Source organism: Hemitrygon akajei, chromosome 1, assembly GCF_048418815.1.
Source record: "Hemitrygon akajei chromosome 1, sHemAka1.3, whole genome shotgun sequence".
Classification (NCBI taxonomy): domain Eukaryota; kingdom Metazoa; phylum Chordata; class Chondrichthyes; order Myliobatiformes; family Dasyatidae; genus Hemitrygon; species Hemitrygon akajei.
In genome coordinates, this window is record NC_133124.1 from 73,668,871 (window position 1) to 73,691,583 (window position 22,713).

At 42.7% G+C, this 22,713-nt stretch overlaps 2 protein-coding genes across 4 annotated transcripts in view; one reads left to right on the plus strand and one right to left on the minus strand.

Moving 5' to 3' along the window:
- Positions 1 to 11,802, minus strand: part of ss18 (SS18 subunit of BAF chromatin remodeling complex) — a 53,137-nt gene extending 41,335 nt beyond the window's left edge. The window contains exons 1-2 of one of the 2 annotated variants that reach the window (XM_073045726.1): positions 11,560 to 11,802; positions 706 to 782 (exon numbers count right to left, since the gene is read on the minus strand). In XM_073045726.1, the coding sequence (XP_072901827.1) occupies positions 706 to 782; positions 11,560 to 11,628 (146 nt within the window). In that variant the 5' untranslated portion in view covers positions 11,629 to 11,802. The remainder of the gene's footprint in view (positions 1 to 705; positions 783 to 11,559) is intronic. The other variant, XM_073045717.1, reaches the window with a different exon arrangement.
- A 1,086-nt stretch (positions 11,803 to 12,888) lies between these two features.
- Positions 12,889 to 22,713, plus strand: part of LOC140727875 (proteasome subunit alpha type-7) — a 28,940-nt gene continuing 19,115 nt past the window's right edge. Inside the window, exons 1-4 of one of the 2 annotated variants that reach the window (XM_073045774.1) lie at positions 12,889 to 13,044; positions 13,568 to 13,694; positions 20,163 to 20,287; positions 21,962 to 22,084. In XM_073045774.1, the coding sequence (XP_072901875.1) occupies positions 12,943 to 13,044; positions 13,568 to 13,694; positions 20,163 to 20,287; positions 21,962 to 22,084 (477 nt within the window). In that variant the 5' untranslated portion in view covers positions 12,889 to 12,942. The remainder of the gene's footprint in view (positions 13,045 to 13,567; positions 13,695 to 20,162; positions 20,288 to 21,961; positions 22,085 to 22,713) is intronic. The other variant, XM_073045781.1, reaches the window with a different exon arrangement.

Sequence of the window (22,713 nt, forward strand, 5' to 3'; positions counted from 1 at the left end):
CTCCAGAGCAACTTCTATCCCACTGTTAAATCTTTGCTCTTATATAATAATATGCACTTGATCACTCAGTCGACCTTGTCACAGGCTTGCACCTTACTGCCTGCCTGTACTTTCTCTGCAACTACAGCACTTTATTCTGCATTCCGTTAATGCTTTTTCCTTGTACTACCTCAATACACTGATATGATGAAATAATCTGTATGGATGGCATGCAAAACAAAGCTGTTCATGGTATCTCGGTATGTGTGACAATAAAAAACAATTAATGAGGAGTAGGATTGCACTGTGAATTGGCATAGAAGCAATGAGCTGAAATGCCTTCCTTCTATTTCAGAAAGAGATTCAGGAAATATGGTAAAGTATGTTCCTCTCAAATTTTACAACAGATCTCTTCCATCTCCTGTCACTTGCCCATATTCCCACATAAACCCCCACAAAGTTCAAGAGGGGATTCTACTCTGACCAATGAGAACCACACCTCATTCTCTTTTCTCAGAGCCTCACCCTCTGTGTTTTGTTTCCAGGAGGAACAAATAGTGATTGCATTACCAATTTTTTTTTCTTCTTTTTTTACAAGTTTACTAATAATTAGATTGTGCTGCCAGGCACCAATTAATTGCTGCAGCATAGATACAAGCATCTGTACCTTAGTCTGCATATCAATATATTTACAAGGTGTAAGACACAGTTGAGATGTCAACTTACTGAGAACATTCAGCGGATTTCCCTTTGCTCTGAAAGTCCATGATACATTGGATAAGCTGGTTGTTTTCATCCAGTAACTAAGAAAAGAAAGAGAGAAAGTTATGGCAACTGTGCAGAGCTTCAGAGTAAATACACACAGCTCACTTGCTGATAAATTAAGTTGTGCAGTCAAGGTACCATAGCTATTAATGACACAAGACAGACTGCACAATCCGAAAATCTGGTCTCACTCTCACACACACACACACACACAATGGTGGAGGAACTCAGTAGGTCAGGCAGCACCTATGGAAGGAAATGGACAACTGATGTCTAAGGCAGCGATTCTTCATCAGGACTGGAAAGAAAGAGTATAGAAGCCCAAAAGAAATTTCATCAAAATTAGGGCTAACTAACACAAAGTAAATAAAAGAAACTGTTTGGCAGCAAGAAGGTTGCTGACTGATTTCAGATTAACAAGGAGTAGAACAGAAGCAAGGAAAGATCAGAATGTGCTTTGCTTTACTATATATATATATATATATATATAGGAACTTTTTATGATTCGGTATAAAAACACCACCACATGCTGAAAATACTCAGCAAGTCAGGCAGCATCTGTGGAGAAAGAAACAGAGTAAATGCTGCTTCAGATCAGCCCATGAAAGGGGAACACACATGACCTGAACACACAGTAAAAAGTGACAGAGAGAGGGAAGGTGAGCCCATGAATGGAATCAAAGGATTTTCAAATCAGAGTCAGATTTCCAAATTTCACTGCAAGAAATGGCCATTCAGCCCAGCAAGTCTATGTGGGCTGTCAGGTCTATTCAATTTCTTTCCTTGCGACCTATTCAGAAATAATTTACTGGGGTTAGTTTGCTAGGCACCATGGACGAATTGGGCCACAGGGCCTGCTTCCATCTTGTATTACTCTGACTATTCTCCCTACATGAACATAACCTTTCTTCTGGTACTGAATGTAGGTGGGTGATGAATAAAATTTACAGCAGTCACCAGCCACCGAACACCCATTTTATACTAACCTGACACTCACATTCCCATCAACTCCCCCAGGTTCTATGGAAAGAAACTGCAAAACATAAGGGAAACCCACATGATTACAGGGAGAATCTACATCTTCAAGACTGGGGGTGCCTTATGACAGAAGCATCCATCATTAAGGACCCTCACCATCCGGGATATGCCTTCAATACATTACTACCATTGAGGAGGTACAAGAGCCAGAAGACCCAACTTAATGATTTAAAAACAGCTTCTTCATCTCTACCATCAGATTTCTAAAAGCTCCATAAACCCAGGAGCACCACATCACCATTCTTTTCTGTATGACACCAAACAAAATATAGAAACATAGAAAACCTACAGCACAATACAGGCCATTTGGCCCACAAAGTTGTGCCGAACATGTCCCTAGCTTAGAAATTACTAGGCTTACCCATAGCCCTTTATATTTCTAAGCTCCATGTACCTATTCAAAAGTCTCTTAAAGGATCCTATCGTACCCGCCTCCACCACCGTTACCAGCAGCCCATTCCACGAAAATTATATTTTCATTTATATTAATCATTGTGTCTTGCACTGTACTGCCACCAAACACCAAATTTCACCTCATCTCCATCAGTGGTAAAAAATCTGATTCCGATTGCAAAATTGAACACGGGCAGCAGCCGAGGTCGGAATCCAGCGCGGGTCCCTGGTGCTTTGAGGCAGCAACAGTCCCAGCTGTAGCAGAGAAATTGGGGAAAAAAATGGACTGATAAATTTAAGGACACAAGGAATACAAGGTCATCATTCAGTTCCTTGAGCTTTCTTGCCAGTAAGTAAATACTGGAAAGAAAGCATCAGGGGCTGCGTGGTAGTGTAGAGTTTAGGACAAGGCTCTACAGTTCAATTCCTGCCACTCTCTGTAAGGAGTTGGTACATTCTCCCTGTGACCATGTGCGTTTCCTCCAGATTCCCTAGTTTCCTGCCACTGTCCAAAGATGTACCAGTCAGTAAGGTTAATTGTAAATTGCCCCATAATTAGGCTAGGGTTAAATCGGGGGTTGCTGGGTGGTACAGCTCGATGGCCCAGAAGGGGCTATTCCACTTGGTATCCCAATAAATATATACTTTGTGACCACTTTGTTAGGTACACCTGCTCATTAATGCTAATATCTAACTAGCCAATCATGTGGCAGCAACTCAATGCATAAAAGTATGCAAACAGTGTCAAGGGGTTCAGTTGTTCAGATATCAAAATGGGGATGAAATGTGATCCAAGTGATTTTGACCATGGAATGATTGCTGGTGCCAGACAGGGTGGTCTGAGTATCTCAGAAACAGCTGATCTGCTGGGACTTTCACACACAACAGTCTCTAGTGTTTACAGAAAAGGGTGCAAGAAAAAACATCCAATGAGCTGTAATTCTGTAAGCGAAATGCCTTATTAATGAGAGAGTTCAGAGGGGAATGATCAGACTGGTTCAAGCTGACAGGAAGATGAGAGTACTCAGATGACCACATGTCACAACAGAGCTGTGCAGAAGAGCATCTCTGCATGCACAACATGTTGAATGTTGAAGTAGATAGGCTACAGCAGCACAAGACCACACTGTGTTTCACTGCTAAACCTCATCTCAAACTCAATCTTTACTTCAATCCCATTCTTCTGCCCTCAACACTCAACTTGTGTAATGGCCAGAGATCTGTTAGTCACTATTTAATACTGAGCATAGAACAATACAACAGGCCCTTCAACCCACAATGTTGTACCACACTAATTAAGCTAACGATTCCTCATCATCTCTGCCTGCACTTGGCCCACACTCCTCCAACTCTCTGCACGCTGATGTAAGAGTATCTGCCTTCACCACCACCCTCTGGCATCCTGTTCCACAATCTGCCGTGATCTAATCGAACTTCAGTCGCTGGCTCACGGGCTCCTTGCTCTACTCCTTCCTGTTTACTCTGATGACCATGGAACGTTACCAGAGAGGTGGACATTTCCAGGGATGAAGGTTGGTATCATGGATCTGAAAAGGCCAGGGTGGTTCAAGGAGCATTTACAAGAATGGCCCAACATCACCAATGCCATGGCATTGCTTTATTATTGTCCCATGCACCGGTGACTCAATGTATTAAAGTGAAATACATACATTGCCTTGCATACCATTCATACAGATCAATTCATTACAGTGCATTGAGATAGGACAATAACAACACAGAATAAAGTGTAACAGCTACAGAGAAAGTGCAGTGTAGGCAAGCAATAAAGTACAAGATGAAAACAAGGTAGACTGTGTGTTCAAGAGTCCATCATATCACTCGAGGATAATTCAGGAGTCTGATAACTGTGGGACAGAAGCTGCCCTGGAGCCTGGTGGTACATGGAATTACTTCCGATGGCCAAATGACTAGGAGCAGCAGATAACTGATCTAAGATGGAACCAGAAATCATAGGCATCTTTGTGGTATCTGGAATACGTCACTAAATTAAACAAAATGAGGTGGCACAGTTGGTGGAGCCCCTGCCTCACAGCTCCCCCAAACCCCCCCCCCCCCAAATTCAGTTGCTGTATCTATGGAGTTTGCACGTTCTCCCCGTGACTGTGCGGGTTTCCAGCCCCCGACTGCTCCAGCTTCCTCCCACATCATAAAGGCATGTGTGTGGGTTGCTGGGTTAATAGTCCACTGTTAATTGCCCCCTAGTGTGCAGGCAAGTTGTAGAATCTGGGAAAGGAGGGAAGAATAAAATGAGGTTTGCATAACTGGGTGCTTAATGGTTGTGAGTGAATCATGGAGCTGAGAGACGTTTCTGAGCTCAGCAAGTCACATCATGTGAATGTGCTCGTCACTCCACTATGTGTGTACTAACCAATAGCACCTACACACATACCAATATCACTTTTGCACTCCTACCACCCTCAACTTCCTTCCCCACCATAGCCCCCCATCCCACACAAACAGCACTGCAAGAGAACAAATTCCTCCTTGTCTCAGTCTGAAACATCTGAGCCAATGTCCCCTGATTCCAGACTCCCGCCAGCCTCGGTCAGTCCCGCTCTGGATCTTGTTTGGCGATGACTCACTCTGCTGAGACTGCAGACAAATAAAGCAGACTTTCCTATTCTGTTAATCATTGTCCGTATTGCACAGGGGCTGAACTCTGATTTGGTGTGGAAAATGGAGGCACCACTCCACACTTGTCCTTCCAAATTCTGAAGGTTCACCACTCTCACATAAAGACATTTCTCCACAGTCATGTACAGCATGGAAACCGGTTCTTTGGCCCAACCTATCCATGCTGACTCCGTCGCCCAACAAGCTAGGCCATTTGGCTCATAGCTTTCCAAACCTCACCTATCTGTATATTTTCTGAGATGGCTTTTAAATGTTGCCAATCTGCCTGCCTCAGCCACTGCTCCTGGCAGTTCATTCCAACACACACTCCTCATCTCAGTCTGAAACTGCTCACCCAGTTCTAGACTCCTCAGCCAGAGGAAGCATCCTCCCTACATCCAGCCCTCATGCCTGTAAGAATTTTGTAGTCAATTCCTCCTATTGTTCTAAATGCAACAAAATACCGATCGCATCGACTATACTTCATTAGGAGCTTCCATCAATTGTACTTCATCAGGAGTTTTAGAGATTTAGTATGTCACTGAGACAAAAGATGGTGGGCACTAGCCTCCCCATCACCAAGAACATCTTCAAAATGCTGCACCTCGGGAAGGCACCTTGCATCATTAAGGACCCTCATCATTCAGGAGATGTCCCCTTTTCACCACTAGGGAGTGGCACATAAGCCTGAAGACACACAATGTTTTAGAAAAAGCTTCTATTGCACTATACTGCTGCTGCAGAAACATGATTTGCAGCACTTATCAGTAATAATAAAATTGATTCTTTCTGACTTAATCCCTTCTTGTACAGAAAAGGTACCATACCTGGACCAATCCAGCACATCTTCACAGCAGCAACTCATCAGAAAATGGGACATACAGTGTAAACAATGCTGGTACAGGGGCAATTCCAGGGGGCTCCAGAAGATGCAAAGGCAAGAAGAGATTCCAGAGCACTCAGAAGGTTATGAGAGGCACAGACAAAGTAAACATCTGGTATCTTTTAAAGTTTTTTTTGTGGAAGGAGGGGAGGGAGGGAGAAAGGAAAGTTCAAACTGTTTGAGGCAAGTGTTTTTTTAAATACAGAGAGTAGTGGATGTTTGGGGTGGTGGTGAAGACAAATACAATACAGAGAGTAGTGGATGTTTGGGGTGGTGGTGAAGACAAATACAATACAGAGAGTAGTGGATGTTTGGGGTGGTGGTGAAGACAAATACAATACAGAGAGTTGTGGATGTTTGGGGAGGTGGTGAAGACAAATACAATACAGAGAGTAGTGGATGTTTGGGGTGGTGGTGAAGACAAATACAATACAGAGAGTAGTGGATGTTTGGGGTGGTGGTGAAGACAAATACAATACAGAGAGTAGTGGATGTTTGGGGTGGTGGTGAAGACAAATACAATACAGAGAGTAGTGGATGTTTGGGGTGGTGGTGAAGACAAATACAATACAGAGAGTTGTGGATGTTTGGGGTGGTGGTGAAGACAAATACAATAGAGGTGCTGAAGAGCTTGTTAGACAGACTGTGTAACAATCTTGTGTCAAGACTGGAGGCGTGTGGACATAGTGTAGTGAGTAGGGATGAATATCATTGGGCATTTTAAGTAGTTTAATTAGATCTGCAAAACACTGTGGGCCAAAGGGTCTGCTCTGTGTTCTACAGTTCACTATATCAAAACTCAGACCCAAAACTGGCCTCTTGAACTCCCTCCTCCCACCCTCCATAGCTAGCTCTCTTCAGGAGATACTGCAAGAAAACATTTTTCTCCAAATTCTCCATCATCTATTCATAGCTCCACAAGTGTCCATCCTCAAAGAAAAAAATCTACAAAAGTTTTAATAACACCAACAAAGACAGTCTGATCAGCAGAATATGTTCACAAGACAAAAAAAAGTGTTAAACTTTTATTAGTGACCTTCTCAGAGAACAAGGAAACTTTTCCCTCCCTCCACAGATTCTGCCTGACCCAAGTGTTGACACCATTTTTTTTTAAACTTTTACTTATGTCATGACAAATTTCCTCATAATTTTTGGGACTCATGGACAGAGCAACCTCATCTAATGATTATAACCCAAGTTCTTACAATCTTGCTTTTCTTTGCAAACCTTCTTAGCTTCACTCCACCCACCCTCCACAAAAAGTGATTAAAATAGCACAATCTAAGTATGACCTAACTTGACACAAGTACGAGGTACCGCACATGCTGTTTGACCTACGGAGCAGCCCCTCCAGAGATGGTCTGCTGATGGAGAGCTTCACAAGCTTAACTGAACATTTCAGCTCCAGTTCCTGAAAAACTATGTTTCTCAGAACACTTAGTACTTCGATTCCTTGAATTGTACAAGCATGTCAGCCCACGTAATCTATACTGTCCTTTATACCAACTTCCTTTACCCATGACAGGCCTGTAGCTTACTGTGCTTTGGCCTACGATAATGGTTACCAATATCATCTTATGCTCCCATTGATTTAAGAGTGGCTTGATTGAAACCAAAGTCATTAAGGCATGAAATTCATTTGCCAAAATGTAAAGTTGGGCTGGTTCGTCAACATCTTACTCCACATTGAATTAACCCCTGCACCTTCTCTTGCAGGATTCTGCTCAACTATTTCCACTCCTCACAAGTTTCAGAAAGTAATTACACTTGCAAAAGCTTACCTGATGGTTGTGAACTACCTCCAGTGCTTTCCCCCTCTTGACACTGTCCAAATCCATCCAAACTTGTTCACCTGGACCTAACCTTTTATTAGAGGAGAACTCAACTTCTGTCCAGTGCATTAGCCTCTCTCTCCATTTTAAAGAATTCAATAATAGTGGAAAAGCTCATCTTTTTCCCAAAGAAATGGCTTACTAGAACACAGAACAGTACAGCACCAGGACATACCCTAATTAAACTAATCCTCTGCTTGTAGGTGGTCCATTCTATGCATATTCATGTGCCTACCCAATGCTGTATCCAGTGCCTCTCAGAAGTTTAACAACTTCTCAAAGCTCTCCCCTCAGTCTCTGTTACTCCAGATAAAACAATTTAAGTTTGACAATCCTCTCTATTTAGCATTTGGCCACTCATCTTGGCATCATCATGGTGAACCTATTTTGCACTCTGCAAAGCCTCCACATCCTCCTATAATCCTTCACATTTCTTAACACTTTGGATTTTTGAACTTTCTACTGCAAATCCAAATAAAAGATTTCAGTACTCTGATTCAGAATCAGGTTTAATCTCACTGGAATATTCCATGAAACTTGTTACACAGCAGCAGTACATTGCAATACACACTAATAAAAACTTTAAATTACAGTAAATGTACATTTATTGCAATTGCTTTTTTCCCTCTGCCAGATTTCTGAATATATTAAAGATTTTTTTTAAAGTTAAATTAATTAAGTAGTGCAAAAAGAGGAACAAAAAAAGTAGTCGGGTATTGTTCATGGGTTCAATGTACATTTGGAAGTCTGCTGGCAGAGGGAAAGTCCTGGGTGATAGGGGGCCTTAATGATGGATGTTGCCTTTTTTGAGGTATTGCTCCTTAAAGATGCCCTGGAAGTTGGGTGGGGAGGTTAGCGCCCACGATGGAGCTGACTGAGTTTAACAACTCTCTGCAGCTCATTTCGATCCTGCACAGTGGCGCCTCCCCCACCCCAAATGGTGATACAGCCAATTAGAATGCTCTCCACAGAACATCTGTACAAATTTGTCTTTGACACAAAACTTCTCCTCAAACTCCTTATGAAATATAGCCTCTGCTACGCCTTTGTAATTGCATCAATATCTTGGACCTTCAGAGACGTTGACACCCAGGAACTTAAAATTGCTCACCCTTTCCACTACCGATCTCTCAATAAGGACTGGTGTGTGTGCCCTCGACTTAACCTTCTGAAGTCAACAATTAACTCATTGAGCTTACTAACGTTGAGAGCGAGGATATTTCTGTGACACCACTGAACTAGCTGATATATTTTCCTCCTGTACACGTCCTCACCACCATCTGAAATTCTGCCAACAATAGATGTGTCATCAGTAAATTTATCGATGACATTTGAGTGTTGCCTAGCCACAAAGTCATGGGTGTATAAAGGCCCTTTGGCCCACAATGTGCTGACATTTTAACCTACTCCATGATCAATCTATTCCTTCTCCCCTATATAATCTTCCATTCTTTCCTATCATCAATGTTCTTAGATAAGAGTGTAAAGGGGGTATCTTCTGTTGGGTAAGTGTCACAAGAGCATCTTAAATCACCCTGGTATATCTGCCTCCATCATCCATCCTGGCAAAGCGTTCCACAAGCCCACCAGCACCTGTGTAAAAAGCCTACTTCTAATGTCCCACTTATACCTGCCTCTGAATCGCCATGGAGTTGTTCTGCTTCACATTGTCAGACATGCTCTAATTCAGGCACTGCCATTTAATCACTTCTAATTCAGAATTTGTTGCTACTGTAATAAGGGGCTAAATATCGGCCCTAGAGAGTATCCAACCGACTGTACCCAAAGTTTGGATGACAATTTGGGTGCAGGGCCAGATTGAAAAGGTCAGGGTGTCAGAGTCCAAGGTGAGGGACGACAGAGAGAGTGCTCACTGCTCTGCTCTGAACTATGTGTCTGTGGACTCTGTCGATTTCAGTTCTGAACGCTATTTGCTATTTGAGTGAGTGGACAAACTTGGGACCTGTAAGTAGATTAAAAGCTTATGAGAGACACAGATAGACCACTCTGGTTTAAATAAATACCAGAGGGCAAGCATTTAAGGTGAGGGAGACAAGTTCAAACCAGACATGTGGGGCATTATATACACACGCATACAGAATGGTGAGTGCCTGGAAAGCACATGTGAGCGGCATTTAAGTGGGCTCTAAGACAGGCACTTTAATGCACAAATAAGGACATTGGGTAAGGCGGCAGCAATCAGTTTAGTTAGGTATTTAATCATGATTTTAATTAGTTTGTCACAACATTGTCAGCCGAATTACTGTTTTGTTCTTCATATCAACTCATTTCATTTGTCTATTACACTGTATATTCAAGACTCAAATTTACAGACACAAGCAAAGTGTTAGCAATTATTTTGATCTTTACAGCTGTTCTCTTTGGCAAAGTAGTTGTCCTGTAGAGCTCCCAGATGCATCCACAGATTAACTTATTACTTTAATCTTAATGCTAGCTATGTTACGTCATCTTACACTGTGATCACTCTTGCTTTGATGCTCCCCATGTATACTTCATGCACCTGCTGAGCAATATTCAGTAACTTGAATTACCAATGACTTGTCTTGGAATTCATTAGAAAATAGTGAAGAATATTGTGGAAGAGTGAAAAAAAAATACATCATATTCACCAACTCTGGCTTTAGGTTTATAGACAGGGCAAGGAAATGGATGGAATGAAGGCTTTTTCAAGTATTTTACTAATTACATGTAGTTAGCGATTCGTCAACCAAAAGATTATGACGGTTATTTTGACGGACTAATAATTGTAACTAAATTTCTTCACTTTCATACAAGTATTCCTGGGATCTTGCTGCACACAAAATGGCTGCTGTATTGCCTTCTCAAAAGCAAAACTCGAACCCTTTTTGCAAAATATTGGATTACACAAAATTCTTAAATTAAGAAAAAAAAGTCATTTCAATGGCCCCAAGAAGGCAGCCAAATTCACTGGAGTCATTGTTGCATCATAGGTCCATTTTCCCACATTGTACATCTGAATTTAGAGAATATCGCGAAGATCTTGCGCTATTACACCCATATTCTGGCCCAACTTGCTTTCCATTTTGCCCGCAAAAGCAACCCCCTCCCCCGCCCCCAGACACACACTTTGTTCTGAAATTGGCGGCCTTTATCAAAAGTGAGAAATGCAAAAGGAACTGCAACTGCTGAATGCCAATGGAGAAGCTGACAACTATAAACCCTCCTGCGAAATTCCTGGGAGCAGAGTTTAGTCAACGTGAGCATATTTACTGAGAATAGTCCTAAGATTTGACACAAAGTCATCAAATCGCATAGCGGATTTTCACCAGTTAGACGAGGAGAGAACTTCACAGGAAACCAATCGCTGAAAAATAAGTCCCTACTTGCGTTTTTAGTGTTTAAAATACATTTGGGAAAACCCCCTACAATATGAAGATAACTCAATTCAGACTTACAGTTAAAAGCAGCAAAAATCTCACGTTTTACTGTATCATGCATAAATATTTAAAAGAGTAAATTTCTTCTTTAAAATCCAGACACTCCACGCCATCAAAAGCGCGCAAGAGGAATACTTCACATTAAAACCAAGCCATTATACAATACGAAACTAGCGTTGGATTAAAAGTTACAAGTCCAACTCTGTTACTCAGACGATAATCTTTACTCGCGCCAATAGTGGACTACTGAGGAAAATACAGAGAGACAGCGAGAGACAGAGAGAAAAAAAGACTACAGTTTGGGAAATGTACTGAAGCTTCAGCATAAAGAGAAGAAATTTTCTACAACAGCCAACTCTCATCATGGCCGCTGTGGTTAATTCCCCCCCCCCCTCTTTGTACAAAGAACACATTCAATACGAAGAACCCAACAAGATGTGTTTTAAAATAAAAATACGCGGAATTTTAAAAACCGCCTCTGGATTGAAGTTTAAAATATGAATCAGAAATGCAATGCGAACAATTAAAATGAACGGACAGGCCTCTGAAGCTTTACAACTCCCGCTATATGTAACACTTGGAACAGATACAATGTTACAAACACTAGCTACTTTACCTTCTGAATGGCGGCAGGTGTAATTTCACCTTTCCCGCGCTGCCGCGGAGTAGCAAAAGCCACGGACATCGTCTTGAGTGTGTGTGTGTGGAATTTCCCCTTTCCTTTTAATGAATACCACCCCCCCTCTTTTTTTTGCAACACCACACACGCGCACAATTCAGGAGAACACAAATATCTTTTAACTCCTCCCCTTCTTTTGATACTGGATGGGGGAGGAGGTTTGCCAAACTCACATTGGTGACAACTGTGCAAAGAGGGGGAAGAGGAACGGAAAGGTTTTTTCCCCGCCCCCAGAAAATTGTGGCGTGTGTGTGTGATGCAGAGCAGACTCCAGCTCCAGCAAGTAGATTCGGGCTAATACAGAAGAGACCGTGTGCATTCTGCATTTACAGCGTGAGAGTGCTGAGCCCGGTTTATGCTGGTTAAATCAGTTAGTTGCTGCCTCCTGCCTCTGAATGGATAAGAGAAATGAAATTTCCCTCCACATGCAAACCCTTTGTAAAGGGGTGCTCTGAATTTCAGCCCGAAAAAAAGTCACTCCAAAACCAGAGGAGGGTGATAACGTTCCGGTGCATGGTTTGAATTCATTTGTGACTCTTTGGACGCAAGAGGCAGGCAGAGTGCAGAGGGCAACCCTCTTCCTGCCACCCCATAGATCTGACCGAGTGGTCGAGCCTCAGCTCAGGAAGCGGCAGGGGAGAAGACCAGACGTTAGCCGACTTCACTCCGATTCGTCTACTGTCTCGGCTATTTACAATCAATATATTCTGAGTGGATTATACAATATTTGAATGTTGATATAAGTGGCCATGGTTTGGCACCCATGTTGCTTTTATAAAAGTTTCGCCTCTAAATACCTCCCTATCTCCTGCATATGGTTCCTACCAACCAGCGTGGTGGGGCCAGAGCGAACCTGTAGAAAGGGGGTAGGGATTAACTCCATTCGGAAACCAAGAAATATCATTCTCGATGCGAACAATGGGGCGAATCATGTTATTGACTACTTTAAAATAGCAGGAATGGTCCAAAGTTTACAGTTATTTATCCCTACCACTCAATGACAGGGTTAGGAAGCCGGACACAAACGCGTGCGTAATAGTGACAGAAGTAAGGAATCGGTGCCGAACGCATGCGCAACGGCGGAAGGCGAAAGGGAGCCGGTACCAGACGCGTGCGCAACGGCGGTGGGGGTGGGGAGAAGGGAGCCGGTACCAGACGCGTGCGTAACGGCGGTGGGGGTGGGGGTGGGGAGAAGGGAGCCGGTACCAGACGCGTGCGCAACGGCGGTGGGGGTGGGGAGAAGGGAGCCGGTACCAGACGCGTGCGCAATATTGATAGTGAGTGAGCCGGACAGGCGCATGTGCAGTCGCGGGCTGCACTATGGCGGCCAGGTATGACCGTGCCATCACTGTTTTTTCTCCTGATGGCCACCTCTTTCAGGTGGAATACGCGCAGGAGGCGGTGAAGAAGGGATCCACAGCGGTAAGTGTTCGGTTTCAAATGGCCTTGATGATTGGATTCGTGCACAGACCCCGCTAAGGCTCTAACTGTTTTTCCTCTCCGCTCCCCGCCTCCCACCCACCACGCTCCTCCCCCATCATCGCCCCAGTCTCGACCAGGCTCCCCCACCTCGGTCATTCTAATCTCTTCTGCACGCTCCTATAGGGCAGAGGATACAAAAGCACTTAACACTCGGCTCAAAGACCCCACTGTTGACTATTGAATGGTTTCTTACTATGAGATTGCCTGCCTTTTCATAACCTTGCACCTTATTGTTTACCTGCTATGTAGCTGTTACACTTTATTCTGTACTCTTGTAGTTTTACCTTGTATTACCTCATTGCATTGTGTAATGATTTGATCTGTATGAACAGTGTGCAAGACAAACTTTTCACTATCTCAATACATGTAACAATAATAAACCAATTCCAGTTCTTTTGTGTGTCACTGAACAATATTTTCCTTCAACCATTTTTACAATAAAAGATACAATTTTTCTTTCAAGGTTGGGATACGAGGTAAAGATATAGTTGTCTTGGGTGTGGAGAAAAAGTCTGTTGCAAAACTACAGGAAGAGAGAACGGTGCGAAAAATCTGTGCCCTTGATGATCATGTCTGCATGGCATTTGCAGGTGAGTGCTTAAATTTATTTTGCTTTTGTGTACAAAATAATTGCCTGGAGTATTTTAAATTTTTGTAAATACAATTATAAAAATATGAACTGCATGGCAGTTTTTGCTTGTGTATGGTCTGTCATCATTCATATGTATCCTTTATCTTGTTTGGTCGTCTTTATCTATTTGAAAAATAAATCTCTCTCAAAGGACTATTTGAATTTCCATTAGTGGTCATGTTCTCAAAATGGCCCCAAGAACATATCAGACTCAAATGTAGAAAAATGTATTCACTCAATGCCATTATTCTTGGTAATCTCTATCTTGGAGGGCTGTGGAGTCTCAGATATGATTGTATTCAATTAGAGATAGGTCTGTATGTATTAGCGGCCCTCCTTATCTGCGGGTTCCGCTTGCACAGATTCAACCAACCGTTGATCGGGAAAACCCGGAAGTTCTCTCTCCAGCACTCGTTTGAGACTTTTTTTCTTGTCATTATTCCCTAAACAGTACAGTATAACAACTATTTACATAGCATTTACATTGTATTAGGTATTATAAGTAATCTAGAAATGACTTAAAATTACAGGCAGTCCCCGGGTTATGAATGAGTTCCATTCCTGAGTCTGTCTTTAAGTTGGAACAGGTACATCCGGTATTATTTAGCATCAGTCAAAGGTTTTTCTTAGTATATAGTACATATTTTACCTTTCTATGCATATAAAACACTTAAGAAACATAAGTATTTCAATAATTCAACCACTGCGTTGCTTAGTAATAATTGTAGCTTTCATCGGGGCAGGGCCTTTCACATGCTCCATTAAAATTGTTCCGATTGTTGACCGACTGTAGCCTAACGCTTTTCCAATGACCGATGGCATTTCACCTTTTTCCGATCGCTTTATTACTTCCACCTTATTTTCAATCGTGATTATTTTTGTGAACAGAAACACCGCAGATTCAGAGCTGCGCCGCCAGGTCTTAATGTCCACTGCACTGGGACATGTTAAATAAAGTCCGGGGTTCCACTGGGTCCTAAAGACCACCTCACTTAAACAGGTTCAATAAGGGACTTGCGCATCCACGTTTTTTGGTGTCCGCAGGGGGTCTCGGAACCAATCCCCCGCGAATAAGGAGGGCCGACTGTATGGTGCAAGAAAGTAACATTTGCATTCTCAAAGATTCAGCATAATAAATGGTTTGAAGCACTGAATGGTATTCTGTTTCTGTTTTTATTTCTCATGTTTTTCAAGCCATTCAACATTAGAATGGAATTAGTTTAGATTGACATTGTAGTCATCACAGAAATGGTGGGCCAGAGGCCTGTTCCTGCACTATTCAGTTCCATGTTCTCATCGTAGTATTGAGCTGTAATAACCAATGGCTGAAGCTCTGGAATTGCACTCGTGATACCTGCACAATATCCTGCATTTTGCATTGTCTGTAGCTTAGAAATATGGGGTAGATGACCAAATGATTCATCAAGGAGATAACTTGCCTGAGATGACTTAAAGGACAGAGATGAAGGGGCTGAGGCTCAAGGAATATCTTAGAACCTTGGCATGACCACCAGAGGTTGTGATGAATATTAGCGAGGTGCATGAAGCAACTTGAGAGTGGGGGAGAATTACATCTGCAGAAATGTGGGAGGGTTGAGGTATTAGAAAGACAAAACAAGGATTAAGATTTGAAGACAAAATGTAAATCCAGAAGATCACCTCAGATTCTATACAGTTCAACCTCATTAATCAAACACCAGTTAAATGGCATTAATTACATGAGTTGAGAGCAGGTGGTATGTGTGGGAATAAAGTAAATGCTGGATTATTTCATGGCATTAACCTGCAATGCAAACTTTATTTCTCAAGGATATTATCTGGCCAATGTGTTTCCAAAACAATTACTGATATTTCCAACATCTGTAATGTTTGCTTTTGGTGGGAATTTGACTGGAGGAATACCACTCTTCAGAACCAGCCCAGTGCTGCACAGATTAGCAGTTGTTCCCAAGGCAGATACTTATTTCATGATATTGGTATTGGTTTGTTAATGTAACATTCACCAAGAAACAGTAAAATTTTTGCCTTGCAGGCTGTTTATACAGATCAAATAATGACACAGTTCACTGAGCAAGAATAAGTTAGAAACATAGAAAACCTACAGCACAATATAGGCCCTTCAACCCACAAAGTTGTGCCAAACATGTCCCTACCTTAGAAATTACTTGGGTTACCCATAGAACTCTGTTTTTCTAAGCTCCATGTACCTATCCAAAAGTCTCTTAAAAGACCCTGTCGTATCTACCTCCACCACCTTTGCCGGCAGCCCATTCCACGCACTCACCACTCTGCGTAAAAAAAAAAAAAACACTTACCCCCGACATCTCCTCTGTATCTACTCCCAAGCACCTTAAACCTGTGCCCTCTAGTGGCAGCCATTTCAGCCCTGCGAAAAAGCCTCTGACTATCCACACGATCAATGCCTCTCAACATCTTATACACCTCTATCAGGTCATCTCTCATCCTCTGTTGCTCGAAGGAGAAAAGGCTGAATTCACTCAACCTATCCTCATAAGACATGTTCCCCATCCAGGCAACATCCTTGTAAATCTCCTCTGCACCCTTTCTATGGCTTCCACATCCTTCCTGTAATGAGGCAACCAAAACTGAGCACAGTACTCCAAGTGGGGTCTGACCAGGGACCTATATAGAGGCAACATTATCTCTCGGCTCCTAAATTCAATTCCACGATTGATGAAGGCCAATACACTGTACGCCTTCTTAACCACTGAGTCAACGTGTGCAGCTGCTTCGAGCATCCTATGGACTCGGACCCCAAGATCCCTCTGATCCTCCATCTGCCAAGAGTCTTACCATTAATACTATATTCTGCCATCATATTTGACCTACCAAAATGAACCACTTCACACTTATCTGGGTTGAACTCCATCTGCCACTTCTCAGTCCAGTTTTGCATCCTATCAATGTCCCGATGTAACCTCTGACAGCCCTCCACTCTATTCACAACATCTCCAACCTTAGTGTCTTTGGCAAACTTATTAACCCATCCCACCACTTCCTCATCCAGGTCATTTATAAAAATCACGAAGAGTAAGGGTCCCAGAAAAGATCCCTGAGGCACACCACTTATGATCGATCTCCATGCAGAATATGACCCATCTACAACCACTCTTTGCCTTCTGTGGGCAAGCCAGTTCTGGATCCACAAAGCAATGTCCCTTTGGTTCCCATGCCTCCTTACTTTCTCAATAAGCCTTGTATGAGGTACCTATCAAATGCCTTGCTGAAATCCATATACATTACATCTACTGCTCTTCCTTCATCAATATGTTTAGTCACATCCTCAAAAGATTCAATCAGGCTCGTAAGACACAACCTGCCTTTGACAAAGCCGTGCTGACTATTCCTAATCATATTATACCTCTCCAAATGTTCATAAATCCTGCCTCTCAAGATCTTCTCCATCAACTTACCAACCACTGAAGTAAGAATCACTGGTCTATAATTTCCTGGTGTATCTCTACTCCCTTTCTTGAATAAGGGAACAACATCCGCAACCCTCCAATCCTACGGAACCTCTCCTGTCCCCATTGATGATGCCAAGATAATTGCCAGAAGCTCAGCAATCTCCTCCCTCGCCTCCCACAGTAATCTGGGGTACATCTCATCCAGTCCCGGCGATTTATTGAAATTGATGCTTTCCAAAACCTCCAGCATATCCTCTTTTATAATATCTACATGCTCAAGCTTTTCAGTCTGCTGCAAGTCATCACTACAATCACCAAGATCCTTTTCCACAGTGAATACTGAGGTATTCCATTAAGTATTCCTGTCCATTAAGTACCTCTGCTATTTCCTCCGGTTCCATACACACTTTCTCACTGTCACACTTGATAGGTCCTATTCTTTCACGTCTTATCCTCTTGCTCTTCACGTACTTGTAAAATGCCTTGGGGTTTTCCTTAATCCTGCCTGCCAAGGCCTTCTCATGGCCCCTTGTGGCTCTCCTAATTTCCTTCTTAAGCTCCTTCCTGTTACTTATAGATCTCTAACATTACCTAGCTCTCTGAACCTTTTGTAAGCTTTTCTTCTTGACTAGATTTATTACATCCTTTGTACACCATGATTCCTGTACCCTACCATAACTTCCCTGTCTGATTGGAACGTACCTATGCAGAACTTCACACAAATATCCCCTGAATATTTGCCACATTTCTTCCGTACCTTTCCCTGAGAACATCTATTCCCAATTTAAGCTTCCAAGTTCCTGCCTGATAGCCTGATATTTCCCCTTACTCCAATTAAATGCTTTTCTAACTTGTCTGTTCCTATCTCTCTCCATTGCTATTGTAAAGGAGAAAGAATTATGATCACTATCTCCAAAATGCTGTCCCACTGAGAGATCTGACACCTGACCAGGTTCATTTCCCAATACCTAATCAAGTACAGTCTCTCCTCTTGTAGGCTTATTTACATATTGTATCAAGAAACCTTCCTGAACACACCTAACAAACTCCACCCCATCTAAACCCCTTGCTCCAGGGAGATGCCAATCGATATTTGGAAAATTTAAATCTCCCACCATGACAACTCTAATTATTACACCTTTCCAGGATCTGTTTCCCTGTCTGCTCCTCGATATCCCTGTCACTATTGGGCGGCCTATAAAAAGCACCCAGTCGAGTTATTGAACCCTTCCTGTTCCTAACCTCCACCCACAGAGACTCCATAGACAATCCATCCATGACATCCACTTTTTCTGCAGCCGTGAGACTATCTCTGATCAACAGTGCCATGGCCCCACCTCTTTTGTCTCCTTCCCTGTCCCTTCTGAAACATCTAAAACCCAGCACTGAAGTAACCATTCCTGTCCCTGAGCCATCCAAGTCTCTGTAATGGCCACCACATCAAAGCTCCAAGTACTGATCCACACTCTAAGCTCATCCGCTTTGTTCACAGTACTCCTTGCGTTAAAGTAGACACATCTCAAACCATTGGTTTGAGCGCATCCCTTCTTTATCACCTGCCTATCTTCCTTCACACACTGTCTCCAAGCTTTCTCTATTTGTGAGCCAGCTGCCTCTTCCCCAGCCTCTTCAGTTCAGTCCCCACCCCCCAACATTTCTAGTTTAAACTCTCCCCAGTAGCCTTAGCAAACCTCCCCACCAGGATATTGGTCCCCCTGGGATTCAAGTGCAACCCATCCTTTTTGTACAGGTCACACCTGTCCCAAAAGAGGTCCCAGTGATCCAGAAATATGAATCCCTGCCCCCTGCTCCAATCCCTTTGTGATACTCGCTAACCACGTATTTATCCTCCACCTGATTCTATTCCTATACTCACAGTCACATGGCACAGGCAGTAATCCTGAGATCACTATCCTTGCGGTCCTGCTTCTCGACTTCCTTCCTAACTCCCTGTAGTCTTTTTTCAGGACCTCTTCTCTTTTCCTACCTATGTCACTGGTACCAATATGTAACATGACCTCTGACTGTTCTCCCTCCTACTGCAGAATATCGTGGACATGATCTGAAACATCCTGGACCCTGGCACCTGGGAGGCAAACTACAATCCGAGTTTCTTTCCTGCGTCCACAGAATCGCCTGTCTGACCCCCTAACTATAGAGTCCCTATCATTACTGCCTTTCTCTTCATTTCCCTACCCTTCTGAGCCACAGGGCCAGAGGCACGGCCACTGCCACTTTCCCCAGCTAGGATGTCCTCTCTCCCCCCCCCCAACAGTACTCAAACAGGTGTACTTATTGTTCAGGGGGACAGCCACAGGGGTACTCTCTGGTACCTGACTCTTGCCCTTCCCTCTCCTGACTGTTACCCACTTGTCTGTCTCCCGTGGCCCCGGTGTGACCACCTGCCTATAACTCCTTTCTATCACCTCCTTGCTCTCCCTGACCAGACGAAGGTCATTGAGCTGCCACGCCATTTCCCTAATGCGGTCCCTTAGGAACCACAGCTTGACACACTGGGTGCAAATATGTCCGGGAGGCTGGGAGACTCCAGGACTTCCCACATGTGACACCGAGCACAGAAAACTGGCCTCACCCACATTCTTCCTTTCCACAATTAACACAGGTAAACCTACCTCGCCTCGTCCCGTTACCACCAAAGCCCTCTCACTCCGCATATAAAATAATGTCGAATAACCTAAAAGCTATTGAAAGAGTGCGGTGCTGGTAAGTGATAAAGTGCAAGATTTTAACGAAGTAGATTGTAAGGCCGATTCCATTAATTCGTACAAGAGATCTGTTCAAGAGTCTAATAGCAGTGGGATTGAAGCTGTGCTTGAGCCCGGTGTTACGTGCTTTCAGCTTTTGTATCTTCTGCCCAATGAGAGAGGAGAATAGAGAATGTTCAGGGTGGGTGGGTTCTTTGTTATGCTGCCTGTGTTACTGTTGAGATTACCATGCAAACAAGAAGTTTGCCTGACTGCATCTGCTTTCATTTTTAGGTCTGACAGCTGATGCTCGAATAGTAATCAACAGAGCTCGCGTGGAATGTCAGAGCCACAAACTCACTGTGGAAGACCCAGTCACTGTAGAATACATAACACGATTCATTGCAACTTTGAAGCAGGTAGAGGTTCATTCTGCTTCTGCCTCAAAATAAAGTGCAAGTTGAGATGAAATTTATGAAAAACGTCACTGAGTCTTGAAAGTAATTGATAGCACTGCATTGTGTTTACTCTGCTATAAGAAAGTTATTATTAAAGAGTGCAGACAATATTTACAAGGATGTTGCCACAATTTAGGCAGACTTCTATCTGGGAAGAGGTTGGACAGGCAAGTACTTTATTCCTTGGAGTGTAGGAGACTGAGAGGTGATCTTACAAAGGTGTATAAAATAATGAGGGATATAGATTCAAACTAAATTTATTACCTTATACTATCCTGAGAATCATTTTCTAACAAGCACTTGCAGGACAAAACAATAGAATTTATGAAAAATACCATACCTTAACAGACAAATGCCAATGTGCAAAAGAAGGCAAGCTGTGCAAAAAAACCCCACTAAGATCAAATCAAATGGATCAATTTAATATCAGAGAAAGTATACAAAATACAAGCCGAAATTCTTACTCTTCACAGACATCCATGAAACAAGAAACCCCATAGAGTGTGATAGAAACATCAGTATCTGTAAACCCCTCTCCCATTGCACAAGCAGAAGCACTGCCCCTTTTCCCACCATGCAAGCAATAGCAAAAGCACCCCCGCCCCCCACCCCAAAGAGACATTGATCTAGAATCAGGTTCATGGGTCTTGGGAGTGAGAGAAAACATTGACTGCGAATAAGTGTACTGATCATTTATTTACAAACAGTAAAATTCGATCAAACATTCATGTTCCCTAGTTACAGAAACGACAGTGTTGAATATTCAGCAAGCATATATAGTTAAAAGCGCACACAGAGCATACCTTCCAAATGGTTATGTGCACCAGTTGCCTTAAACAAAGGAAGAGAAAGCAAACCACTTCTACGTGCTATTTTATACCCAGGATATTTGAAACTGGACACCAGGTGGCTAACCAATGGGAAAAGCAGCTGCAGTTTCTAAACTAGCCAATCATAATGAAATGACTTTCAACATACAGAATAAGCCACTTCTCCCCCACAGATAGATAGATAGATACTTTATTCATCCCCATGGGGAAATTCAACATTTTTTCCAATGTCCCATACACTTGTTGTAGCAAAACTAATTACATACAATACTTAACTCAGTAAAAATATGATATGCATCTAAATCACTCTCTCAAAAAGCATTAATAATAGCTTTTAAAAAGTTCTTAAGTAGTTTACTTAAATACATTAAATACAATCAACCCCGGCACTTTAACATATCTTACTCCTGGCGGTTGAATTGTAAAGCCTAATGGCATTGGGGAGTATTGACCTCTTCATCCTGTCTGAGGAGCATTGCATCGATAGCAACCTGTCACTGAAACTGCTGAAACAGGACAAATTTACAATGACCAATTAACGTAATCATAGTCTTTGGATGGTGGGAAGAAACTGGAGTACCCACACATTCCATGGGGAGGGCATACCGACTCCTTACGGATGATGATGGAATTGAAATCCAAACTCTGGACGGTCCCAAGCAGTAATAGCATTGTGCTAACTACAATGCTACAGTGGTCCAGGAGCTTGAATCTGCTCTCTTATTCCAAAGCTGACTCCACAGTGAGAACAGTTGTGTGTTACTTGCAACCAGTGAGAATTGTTGTGTATGTTTGTTTTATCTAGCGTTACACACAAAGCAATGGTCGGAGACCCTTTGGAATCTCTGCTCTGATTGTGGGGTTTGATTATGATGGCACTCCACGTTTGTACCAAACTGACCCATCAGGGACATACCAAGCTTGGAAGGTAGGTGTTTCCCTTCCTCTCGATGACTGACGGAATAAGGATATGTACTCACCAGCTCTAAAGGTGATTTGAGCTACGTTTTACTGTGGATACTGCCTCCTTTACTTCAATTAAAGAGATTTGCTGACTTTATTTGGTCATATGTGATTCTGGGATCTATCTTTTTTGTTGTGCTCAGTGAGGTGTAAATGGTTGCCAGGACACCAGGAATAAGCTTCCCATTTCCTTTTTTTAAAAAAAAAATTTCAAAGGATTGTTTGCGTCAGGCTTGGAGACCAGATGGATCTCTGCTTTGGGATCTATAAGTAGACCCCCTTCCTGTTGCACTGGAGCTTTCAGAATCAGATTTATTATCACTGACATATTTCAGGAAATTTGTTGCTGTGATAGCTTTACAGTGCAACACATAAAAATTTCCATAAGTTGCAAAAGATCAATAGTGAGATAGTATTCGTAGATCATTCAGAAATCTGATGGCAGAGAAGTAGCTGTTCCTGAATCACTGAGTGTGGGTTTTCAGGCTCCTGTACCACCTGCCCAATGGTAGAAATGAAGAGTGCTTAGCCTGGATGGTGAGGGTCTGTAATGATGAGTACCACCTTATTGAGGCACTACCTCTAGAAGAAGCC